A 12,694-nucleotide genomic window follows, 5' to 3' on the forward strand; every position below is an offset into this window, starting at 1 on the left:
AAAAGTTAGGACACCCTACCCCCTAATACCTAGTGTTACCCCCTTTGGCAGAAATAACTTCAGTGAGACGCTTCTTGTAACCATCTACCAGTCTCTGACATCGGTCTGAGGAAAGTTTGCCCCACTCCTCAACGCAGAATTCTTTAACCTGTGAGATGTTTGAGGGGTTTCTTGCATGTACAGCCCGTTTCAAGTCACCCCACAGCATCTGAATGGGATTAAGATCTGGGCTTTGACTGGGCCCTTCCAGGACTCCAGTACTGGTATGTTTTGGGTAATTGTCATGTTGCAGGGTCCAGTTCTGCTTCAGCTTTAATTTTTTTTACAGATGGTCTCACATGTTCCTCAAGCACCCGCTGGTACACTGTAGAATTCATGATAGATTCTATGATGGTGAGCTGGCCAGGTCCTGCTGCAGCAAAGCATCCCCAAACCATGACACTTCCACCTCCATGCTTCACAGTTGGTAGGAGGTTCTTTTCCTGGAACGCTGTATTTGGTGTGCACCAAACATGTCCTCTGTTCTGGTGTCCAAATAATTCAATTTTAGACTCATCTGTCCAAAGAACATTATTCCAGAAGTCCTGGTCTTTGTCCATGTTCTCTCTGGCAAACTTCAGTCTGGCCTTAATGTTTTTCTTGGAGAGTAGTTTTCCTCCTTGCACACGTCCCATGAAAGTTAAACTTGTGCAGTCTCTTTCTGATTGTAGAGGCATGCACTTTCACATCAACAGTCGCCAGAGCCTGCTGTAGGTCCCGTGATGACATTTTAGGGGTTTTGGAGACTTCTTTTAGCATCTTGCGGTCTGCTCTTGGGGTGAACTTGCTTGGACGGCCAGACCTGGGCATGTTGGCAGTTGTTTTGAATGTCCTCCACTTGTAGACTTTTCCGGACAGTGGAATGACTGATTTCAAAATCTTTTGAGATCTTTTTAAATCCTTCACCAGACTCATAAGCTGCTACAATCTTCTTTCTGAAGGCCTCAGACAGGTCTTTCGATCTCACCATGGTGTTCAATCTCACGTCAGCAGTCAGGAGCACACCAAACTAAATGTCTGAGGTTTAAATAGGGCAGGCCTCCTTCAAAATGCTGAGTAACAATGTTCTAATCAAGTGCACCTGATGTGATACACCTGTGTGTGATTTCAGCCATTTTAGGTGGGAAAAAATGTGGGGGTGTCCTAATTTATTCCTCACCAGAAATTTTTATTTCATTACATTTTACAGAAAGTTGTATGGTGGTGGTTTGAGTTTTTGTATGGTGGTGGTTTGAGATTTTCATGAAAGCCAGAATGAGCTCATCTCATCTGACAGAAGATATATGGCTGAGTAAATAGTCTGACATCTCATTTACATTATCAGATGAAAGCCAGGCGGTAGCAAACACACAGATGACCCAGGTCTTTCTCAGTGCTGTATTATCCACTCTCTCTAATCCCAAATGCGCTCTGCTTCACAGTCCCCAAGACCAAGAACAAAGCGGGCGAGACCAAGAAGCTCAGCACTCTAAAGACCACGATGGGTAGAGCCCTGTCCTTATCCTCAGTCCTCTGTCTGTCTGTCTCTCTATCTGTCTCCCGGCCTGTCTGCCTGCCTGCCTACCTGCACAATGTAATCACACAGAATTAACATATAGCATTCATAGCAGAGTAAAACAATAACACAAAGAGCACAAAGGGGGGGGGGGGGGGGAGAGTGCTTAGAATCGACAAAGACTGTATTTAAAACTCTCTCTCCCCCTCCCTGCAGCAGACAGTAGTCGCCCCAGAAGCAGCCCTGGCACTGGGGTCAGCAGTATGGCCCGCAGCCGCCCCACAAAACCCCCCACCCCCGCCTCCACGGTGCCAGACAGGAAGGCCCCCGGCCCTCGGGCCCCTCGGTCCTCTGCCCGCCCCAGCACCGGCCCCTCACCTGACATCAAGAACGCCCGCTCCAAGATCGGCTCCACCGACAATATGAAGCACCAACCTGGTGGGGGCAAGGTGGGGAGAGGTGGATGAGGGCTGTGTGTGTGTGTGTGTGTGTGTGTGTGTGCAAGAAATATGAGCACCATATGAGAACCTGTTTATTTCACAGGACAGAACGTATATACTCACTCCATGCTGTCACCATGTTGGCTTTGTTCTGTGTAGCTATGTACCTGTCTTGTGTCCTTTCCTCTTCTTTGCTGTAGCTGTGGTATCAGATGACCTGAGTAACACTGGCCCGGGTCTTACCCACCGTACCCACCCCATGGTTAATCCATTAGCCTTACCCGCGCACATTCATCATGCTTTTTTCTCCTATAGCTTCCGCTTTCATTTCTCTCTCTCTACTAATCCTCTCTAATGTCTGTGCACTTCTCTCGAGACTCGCAGAGGCTTGTGCTCATCTTATTGTCTTCATGTCTTATTGTCCTGTGACCCCTGTCTCAAGTGTCTAAACTGTCTGCAAAACACCCCTGTATGGAAGCTAATGCTTTTTGCTTGGTTTCACATGTTAGATATTGAATATTGCCTTGGAATGTACAGTATTAGGAATGTTGCAGAACTGAAGTGTTATGTGTATGTATTTTGATGGTTCTCCACCACATTAAAATGAACACTAACACTAACTTCATCCAGATAGAGACGATTGGAATGAATCTCATCATTCTGCCTTACCGTCCACTCTCACTCTACTCTTCCTCAATGTCTCTCTCAACTTTTCCTCAGTGCCCCCCCCCCTCTCTGTTTATTTCCCTAACTACTCTTCCTGTATGCATTCCCTTGCCTGCTCCTTTTACCCCCCCCCCCCGCTTCCTTACCCCCCCCCCCCTCCCTCTCTTGGCCCCCCAGTGCACTGCACTCTCCTGTGTGATATTTACCTGGGGGTGGTTGTCTCCCCAGGTTTCATCAGCACAGGGCAGGACTGACACCCTGGCAAAATGCCCCCTCTCCAAAGAGACCAGCCAGGGCAAAGTGAGTCCATTCCATCTCTCCCCCTCACTCTTTATTTTGTTCCGTTGTTTTCTCTCCTTTTCTGTAGACTCCTATCAGTCCCTTGTCCCTCTCACGTTCCACCCTTCCTCTCCTCTACTTCCACGACCTGTCCATCTTTCTCTGCTCCCTCTCTGCCAACAAGCATCTGCTACCAAAACGTCAAACCTGAGTGCGTAATCTTCTGTTATGGTGTGAGTTCCTGACTGGCAGTGTGCTTGATCTGAGCTCAATAGTCATCCTGACTGAAGTAACCTTTGCTACTGTTATTATTCCTTTTTAGAAGAGTGTTTATTGATTTATCTTCTCTGTTGATGTTATGAGTATTTATTGATTTACTTTATATGTTGATGATGTCAGTGCATTTGTTGAATAATCCTGTATGTTGAGTATATTTATTGAGTTATCTCACATGTTAATGGCTGTACATATGGTAAACAGAGTAGTAAACAGGAGTAAACCCTATATAGGGATTGATGGGGATTGGTCTCATGTGACAGGGAGGGGTGTGTGAGTGGGATTGGTCTCGTGTCACAGGGAGGGGGGTGTGAGTGGGATTGGTCTCGTGTCACAGGAAGGGGTGTGTAAGTGGGATTGATCTCGTGTCACAGGAAGGGGTGTGTGTGGGCTCTTGTGAGAGTGCATGTATAGCTGTGTATGTTATAGAAGCTTCTGCTAACCTCTCCCAGCACCCAGCACCCCTAACCCGGGCTCCCCTGGTGATACCGCCCTCTCTCCTGCGATGCTGTGTTATAGGTTCAGATAGTCAACAAAAAGGCGGACTTCAGCCATATTACCTCACGCTGTGGCTCCAAGGACAATATGAAGCATGTTCCCGGGGGGGGAAATGTAAGTGCATGGCAGACTGTGATGCTCCCCACACTGATACACTAAACACATCAATCCCATCGAGACATTACACTGTAATCTGTAACACAGCAAAAATCAATCCCATAGAGTCATTACACTGTAATCTGTAACACAGCAAAGATCAATCCCATAGATACATTACACTGTAATCTGCGTAATGCCCTCATTTCGCCGATCTCAGTCTCTTTCCATCTTTCACTCTCCCTTTCCTTCACTCTTTCGTTCTCTCTCCCCCTCTCAATTTTTCAACTCAAATGCATAATTTGCATGACATAGTTCAGACTGCAGTGTGCACGATAGTCTCTAGTCAGTTATGCTGGGGGTTTCACAGCACCGCAGTTCATTTTATTTCTATGTATTTTGTCGTAGATCCAGATTCTGAACAAGAAAGTAGACTTGAGCAAAGTTACCTCCAAGTGTGGCACCAAGGACAATATCAAGAATAAACCAGGTGAAATGCTTCTTGCACCAACAGCTCTTGACTTGTAGCACAGAATGTGAAGTGTTGTAGCTGCACATTGGCTTACGCGTGGTTCTGTCTATCATGAAAATAACACGCTGGCCATCTGTGAACTGGCTAGTTACTATATGACTGACGTTAATCTCTGGGGCATATTTGCAATATTATATAACTTCAGAGCAGAAAACAGGTAGCATTATACAGAGGGAAACCAAGCAAATGAGATGCATCATGTGATATATCAGATGGTACAAGGTTAGATTAAATACATATATTAAGCCTGTTCTCGCCATTATCTTATGTTACCGTATGTTAAGTTATGTTAAAGGTCCCATATTATTTCTTAGTTATTCCTCTTGTAAATGACCATGTCTCCTGTAGGAAGTGGTGATGTGAAAATCCAATCCCACAAGGTCAACAACAAAGTTCCGTCCAAAGCCGGGTCAATGGATAACATGAACCATGAGTCAAAGGACAGCCTCGCCAAGGTGAGGTCATGCATTCAGGTCGTCATGGTTACATTGTGTCCTTGCACAAAAACACCTAGACTGGGCAGTGACTGGATAAAGAGGTGTATCACTTCATGGCACTACAGCTAGGCAGCACTATACAGTTACTGTAGGCAGCACGGTATAGCTGGGCAGCACTGTATAGTTAGTCAGCATTATACATACCCTGAGTCCACTGTTTAGTTCGGTAGTATTGTACAGTTGAGCAATACTGTTGTGACTTTAAGGTTACTCGTGAAATACATCCTTGTCTTTTGCAACTATCCATGTTGCTTTTTTTACCTTATGTTGTATCCATGCATATTCATTGTATTGCATTACATTAAATTCATTCACCTAGATTCACCAAGAATATTACCCTAATGCTCACCAAACATTTGTACAACCCTCTCACCTGATCAGGCATACGCCTGTGGTTCTTTGCTGTTGTTCATTGAATGTAGTTCAATGCTCATTAGGGTAGTTTTGCATAACTTAGTTTAGTGTTCACTGATGCCACTTTCACAACGAAGCAACCACCAGAGTAAAACCTGTGCTTACCTTTGGTGTAAAAGGGTTAACCCACCTGATCCGACCAGGGGCCCGCGACCCTGCTTACCCTGCTTATTAACACGGGTTGCATGTGGGTTGGCTTCGGTACGACGTTGACCTCAATCTTTTCATGTGTTTCACTGGCCCAAATTTCCTGAATCGGTGCACCAAGTCTTACAACTGCCCTCATGCTATGGATACTGTATTTATGTAAATATATATTATCTTTTCACAAGCTAGACTCACAGCTATATTCACACAAGAAGAGGATTGTTGGTTGTCACAGGTAAATACAGTATCTAATGGTGAATAAAATTTTGGTGAGAAAGTTTTGGTTTGGCTGTTGATTCAGGAGTTAACATACTGGGTTAAACCAGCATAATGGCAAACTACATTATATATCTGCTAGCCAGCTGGCTACTGAAACCATTTGCACAGTAGAAGCGAAGCGTGCCAGTCAAGCTAGTGCTTCTCTAAGTGCCATTTCAACTTGTCTTTAATTCCAGTCTTTGCTGGAAACAGAAAGTGTACAGAAGACTAAACTTGCAGACCCGGGTCTTGTGTGAATGGTGTGGACCCGGTAATCTGTGACTATAGTGTGGTGTGAATGGATTAAACACGCTGATCCTGCATGCAATATTTGATGTCAACTCCAAGTTTTGGTATGACACTGTGCACTTGTGCTGTTTACTAACAGGGAGATGGAGCTCCCTCTAGTGGTGCCCAGGACACTGCACCAGAAATAATAGCCCAGGACAACGGCCTGACACAGACGGCCAGTCTGGTTGAAGGGTTTTGGGACCCCCAGGGCCCGGACACACGCATTCCTGAGACAAGTACGTGCACTTTTCCCCTTTGGCGATTCCTCCTCCATCTTCCCTACCCTGTCTCACAGCAGGAGGGCTGAACCACGACTCAGAGCCCTGTCTTCCCAGGCTGTGAAGTTTAAAATAAGGAGTTTGGAGAGAGCCGGTACACACTGCAGCTCAGTGGCATGGTATTTGGAATTAAATTCCCTTCCACACTTTCTTTAATTTTGATCATTAGAAGAGTGACAGATGTTGGTAAATAATTTCTTCTTTATCCATAAAAATGTTTTTTATGGATTTTACAGTTTTACAGATGTTCCACTTAAAATCCCATAAATGCAAACCGTTTTTGGCTTTTACTTTTCAGACAATAAAGGCAGCCATGTTGTCGGTCTTAATATTTTTGTCTGTCTCCCGCTCTATGCTCTTTCTCTCTTTTTCCTCATCTTCCCTCTCTTTTCTCTGCAGATTGAGGCGCTGAAGGTGCGCTTTAGCTGAAACAACCTGGCCCCACCTGCCTGCAGTGCAGCCCTCTCTCAGTGATTCTCTTGGGTCTGCCAGCTCCCCCTCCCCCTCCTGTCGCCCCTCCTTCTCAACAACACGCTAGCATGACGAGGAACTCCATCTCCGTCTTCTCAGCTCCCACACTAACACACACACGCAAACACACACGCACGCAGGAACATACACACTTTCCACACCTCCACCTTCCGCCAAAAATGCGACACACTAAGTTAGAAACGTTTAGATTGAACGGTAGTCTATGACTCACATACGTCTGTGTGTTTGGTGTCCATGTTTGCATAATTAGTGTAACAGATGAACTGTGTTCTGATTTCTTTACCTCTTCTTTGTTGCACTTTGTTTCCATTTCCGTTTTCTAATGAAGGAAATCAGTCCTTGCCGAGTGGGCACACAGAATCGTACACGCACGGCGATGTCGTGAAGGAACGCTGGGAAAATGGCCGTCTGGGCAGGTGTGAGCTCACTGGTCACACGACTCAGACTTTCCCAAGATATTATTGTAATTAGAATGTGGAAGGGACAGGCTTTTCCCCATCACTACTGTCACTAAGACACGTGTACACCCAGTGGTGCAGTTACACAGACAGGCTTGCGGCTGTGAGTATGTGAACGGGGATAAACTAGCATTCTGAAAAAGTGAGGGAGAGTCAGAGGTTATTCATTCTGCCTGTGATACTTGTACTGAATGAAAAAAGGCAAGTGTTCCCATGCCCAGGCAGAAATGAAGGGATCTGTGTTTAATAGAAGGGCCAGGGCAAGCAGGTAAGCTTTTACTTTATTGTGATTAAAATGTATTGTGAACATGAAAATAACCCCTAAAAGGATATGTCGAGTATGGGCTGCCCCCTTGTAGAGGCAAAGGGACTCTATACCTAAAAAGACAGAGACAGAAGACCAATAATATTGTTTAGCCTAGCAGACTCATAAACCTTAGAGCCACAATACTTCAATTAATTAACTGTGACTTGATTTGTGTGACTATTGCTTCTCTCTTGCCCATGCATTAGGGCATATGTTTTTTTTTTTATTAATTAATTAATTAATGGGAATGGCCATAGATTAATATTTCTGAAGAATGTCATGCAATATAGGCAATATTATGTCTGTGTGGTGGGTGGGGGTTCCTTAAAGGCATACTATTCTGGATTTTTCATTGAAAATTTTATAAAACAAACATGCTCAGACATTACTAAGATACACTGGCGACATGAGTCTGTGTTGACGTCTGCCCAATACCTTGCCTATCTGCTTGTATTTCTTATTCTAAAAACCTTTTAGGACATTTCTGGGTGTATCTGACTAAGCTCATATGCTCTATGGTCCAATAGAAGAAGAAGGTGGAGGAGGGCAAGAGGAGACATGTATGGATTGGCTACTACTGTAGTGAGCTGGGTTTGTGAGAGATAGCTTTGGTGGCAAACCATTACGCAAGTGTTAGGAGAACGGTATAATTTTGCATCGATGTATGCATTTTGCATACTTTTGACTGACTGCTATGACTGCAGCTATTACTGCATTTTTTTAAAGAGACGTGCAGCAGTCTGCACAATGTTAGCTACAAACCCTCCTGGCAAAGCTAGCCAGAGTAAAATATCTGTTCCAGATCCAGTAAGCTAAAGCTGGCTATGCAGTAATGCTGGCTACTTTGCTGCATATGACAGCAAAGTGGGTTTTTGCTATCGAAAATGTCAGTCAAGCATTTTGGTAGAGCTATGCTTGCAATTGACTGCTTGACTGGTATGAATGAGCTACTTTTGAAAGAGATGCTAGAACTTAGTTAACTATAGCTACTAACTATAACTAAATACAAACACAAGTAATATCAGTTAAATAGCTAGCCAAATGAATTATTAGACTGTGGTCATCCTGGAGGTGTAGGCGGGGTTGAGAATGGGGCCGTAGACGTTTTTTGTGTGTAAACATAGGAGGGAAGCAAGGAAAGAAATCCTGCATAGTATGCATTTAAAGCTGAAGAGGGCTGTCACATCTACAGTATCTTGCACTTGTCTTGTATCAGTAGTAGGCCGTCTGTACGCTTTCAATATCTGTAGCAAAGGGGTGATAATAATGTAACGCTGCAACTGTGGAAAGAGTGTGATGGGATGTCACAATGGGCACATTCACATTAATTAATATTACAAATACATAAATACATTTAGGGTGCATTTTTGCATACACTTCCTTCAGTGCCTTGAGGGAGGGGGGGTTGGAGGGGGTGGAGAGAGCTTTGCCTGGCTGGGGGCAGAAAGAGGGAGAGGAGCAGTAGAGAGAGAGCAAGAACAGAGGGAATATCCAGCTGTAAATCTGAAACAAGCTTGAGGGAGGCGTGAGGACTAAGGCTATCTGATAAAACATGCAGATCTGTGTGTGTGTGTGTGTGTGTGTGTGTGTGTGTCTGTGCGCATACCTGCACATGCACATGTGAGCACGTGTGACTCCTGTTCCCACTGCTTCTGACTGCTGCTTAAGCTGTTAAGACCATATTGTATACTTTAGCATGCCCTAAGTATAACTATGTGCACTTATATTCACGTATACTAAAGTTAACAAAAGTATATGTCAGCATGCATTCATTCTATACACTTTAATTTTTAATATATAAGTGTAGTAGAGTATAAAAGAGTAAATTTCAAGTACACTTCAGCATACTATTTTGATCACATGTGAACCTACCTTCATCACTCCAGATTAGCAAGAGAAATACACGAGACATGAGGCATCTGCAGTCGGACCCCATAGTCTGTATAGTGCTCCACCATTATACAGAGTAATGCTAAGAATGCAGAGCTAAGGACCGGAATTATTACAAAGTAGCACCTTAATTTAATGTATTTGTTAGAGGCTTCTGTTAGGAGAATGTGCATCCCTCCCTAAACACACTGGCATAATGGTAGAGGACCCCTTTTCACCAAGTGAAGGAAACTAAAGCTGATGACATGCTGAAAAATAGTTGCAACACAAATATGAGTTTTTAAATAATGTTTTTAAGTTTTGCATTTTTGTAAAGCAACATAGAGGTGATCATTTTTGACTGATAAGATTGGAGAATCCAAACTATTTCAGTAAAAATGCCTGCACAAAAGATTTAAAATATACTTTGATGTAGTATTTTTAGATATCTGCCTTGTGAAGTACAACATGAGTGGATGCTGAATGTATGGTGGTTCCCCTTGTGCTGGGTGGGCTCACTGCCGCAGCTACTCAGCTTTGTGTCCCTGGTGCAGTGGCCCTTAGACTGATTTTAGTGCCTGCCTCACCCTCATTCATATTCCATGATGTTTCTAATAGTTTTCACACTTCTGTCTGTCTTCACACAGTTGTATATAAATGTATGTCTTATAAATACACTATCACCATGGAAAAAAAAAAAAAAACTTTTTAGGGGCTTATGTATTTTAAGTGCAGCTGTAACATTAATTTACCTTTAACTATTCTGGACTCTTAAGAGTGTTTTTTCCCCCCTGAAAGTCAGTGTTTGTCTCTTTTGAAAAAGGGCTGAAGTAAAAGAATGTTTTTTAATCAAAATGTATTAGTGTAGATATACTGCAGTTTATGTTTTTGTTTTTTTTCCTGACCACTACAAGGGGTACCTGACATTTTATTACAGAGGCTAACAGACAAGAGTGTTCTGTCTCTCTGACTCTTTGCTTTGGCAGTACACCACAGTCTATTCCTCTTACACCCAATTTTAAAAGCCATTTACGTATACATTACTATTAATATCAGTGTGCCACGTGGGAATTGAAGACCCCCTTGGATATTAAGTGGGCAGAGCGATGAGGAGTAATAATACAACAGAGTTGGTCTGAAGTGTCTGAGATGAAACTCTTGTCAGTTGACCTGTTCATATTGAAGATCCCATGTTCTGCAGTGTGCTCCTGGAAAAGTAGTGAGGAGCTTCCCTTTCATACTGTTGGTACTACAGCACTCTGAGTGTCTACACGCACTAATAGAACACACAAGAAGAGCATGTAGAAGACAATGGATTTGTTAGGTATATTCTGTCATATACAGGATTCAGTTCTTTTTCCTTTCATTTGGAACTTTTATTGTATGGCTTGAATGAGATGATTATTATTGTTAATTGTTAACTAGTGATGTGCTATTAATCATGTAATAAAATATTAAAAAAAATGTGTTTGTCTAGTTCTTTAGGCTACATAGTGCTGTTAAGCTTACTGGGATTCAAAAAACGGAATCTGAGACGATAAGATTACAGTTACACAGTTCCTGTTCAGGGTTTACCGTTGCAATTGAATACACAGCAAATATATTTAAAGGTGCAATAGTTAATTTTGGACTCCTAACGGTCAAGAGAGAAATTCTCTGAAGGCACCTACAGGTAGTGTTGCTTTCGTCAACGAAAATTATGATGAAATATCTTCGTCAACGAACCTTTATCACGTGATGAAAACGAGACGCAACGAAGATGCTGGTCACGTGACGATAACAATAATAAAATGTGTAATGCCGTTTTGTTGACGAATAAAAACGAGACGAAAATGTGGTTTACAAAATAAAAACTGCTAAAATGTCTCAGTTTTTATTATCATTATTTTGCCTGAGCGACGTCACTTCCTCGATCCCAACGAGCGGTATTATTTCATTTGAGAAGATGCGGCTGCGGTGGGTTATCACTTGATAAGCATAGCTTAATAAATAAAGGTGACACAGAGAAAGAGACCAATGGCCGCCCAGCCGAAACGACATTTGGACACACTTTCGTTACATAGACGTGGAAAAGAAAACGGAATGTGTTGTGGAAAAAGATGGGGAGAAATGCGGCCACAAAATCGCAGGGAAAAACACCACGAATCTTAAGAGACATCTCAAGGCATTCCATAATGACATTGATTGAAGTCAAGACATCATTGTAACGTTCGGTTATATTTTAGAAAGCTCATGCCAAGTGCCAACTGACGAGACTGGTTAATGTTTCACATTTTAACGCTAGCTCTAGAAGACGTTAGCGACTGGAGCTGTTTCTGACGAGACAAACGCATAGAACATGGACAAACGTGTGTCTGCATATTTGTTAACGTTACCGTCTCCCACCTTGTTAGTTTTCGCTAGCACACCGTCTCCTCCTCAGCGTGGCCATGGAGAGAGTTTGTACAAACTAAACAAGGGGATCATTTTTATACATCTCCGTTATAAGTTGGCCATGCTAGACACTTATGTTAAAAAAACCATTATTTTATCGGTCAGTTTTCCTGAGCCACAGAGGCTCGCCATTAGTCAAAACAGATATGTAAAACAACATAGGTAACGTTAGCGAGCTAACGTGCCAGTTATGGCACTTAAATTAGTGGTGCATAACTTCGCTATTGGTGTTGTTACCAGAGCTAAGATGCACCGTGTCGAGGTTTTACCATATGTGTGCCATTATTTAAAATATTAGAGGTCCAATACTTGTGGTTATTTTAACTTAGCTACTTTACACTTTGCTCAGTCGGTAGGTTGAGCTCACAAACTTGCCAAAGTTGTTAGCTTCTAGATTATCTAACTTCAAACTCAAGACTGTTGTATTAAACCATTGTCATCAATAATAACCATACTTAATGACAGAATTGTAGTATTTGTTACAAATAAATACGGTTTTGCTAACAAGCAACACACAAGTGATACTTGTTATGAAGACAGAGCAACATGCTGTCATTCTTACAGTCCTGTGTAGCTATTAAGTATTAGTATAGTAACGTTAAAGTATAGTATTATTCATTAATTAGTTTGAGGCCTCCTTTAAATGCAAATACAAAAACTGGAGCTGGATATTTCATAAAAAATCATAGCAGGGATTTATGCTTAATATTTACAACTGCTGCTTCGGTTCTGACACTGCATCTATTTCTGTTCTAGATTCCAGAAAGAGCTTCAGTGAAGCAAGTCCCGCCCAAGACGATGGACAAGCCAACTAGTGCTGTGGATTTCTTTGCCACAAAGATGTACAACAGCAACTCCACAGAGCAACGCACCAAAGAGGAGGGGATAGCGCAGTGGATAGGCCGCACAGGACTCCCAGCACGAATTGT

General features: G+C 42.8%; 1 protein-coding gene across 1 annotated transcript; it reads left to right on the forward strand.

The window, feature by feature from the left end:
- The first annotated feature begins 175 nt into the window (after positions 1-175).
- LOC133137630 (microtubule-associated protein 4-like) lies at positions 176-11,116 on the forward strand. The gene is made up of 9 exons (XM_061255971.1): positions 176-263; positions 1,461-1,523; positions 1,751-1,983; positions 2,869-2,940; positions 3,715-3,807; positions 4,198-4,279; positions 4,670-4,776; positions 6,026-6,164; positions 6,606-11,116. The coding sequence occupies exons 1-9, from the start codon at positions 176-178 to the stop codon at positions 6,608-6,610; spliced, it is 882 nt and encodes a 293-aa protein (XP_061111955.1). The 3' UTR covers positions 6,611-11,116.
- Positions 11,117-12,694: the final 1,578 nt, after the last annotated feature.

The sequence above is a fragment of the Conger conger genome, chromosome 9 (assembly GCF_963514075.1).
Source record: "Conger conger chromosome 9, fConCon1.1, whole genome shotgun sequence".
Classification (NCBI taxonomy): Eukaryota; Metazoa; Chordata; class Actinopteri; order Anguilliformes; family Congridae; genus Conger; species Conger conger.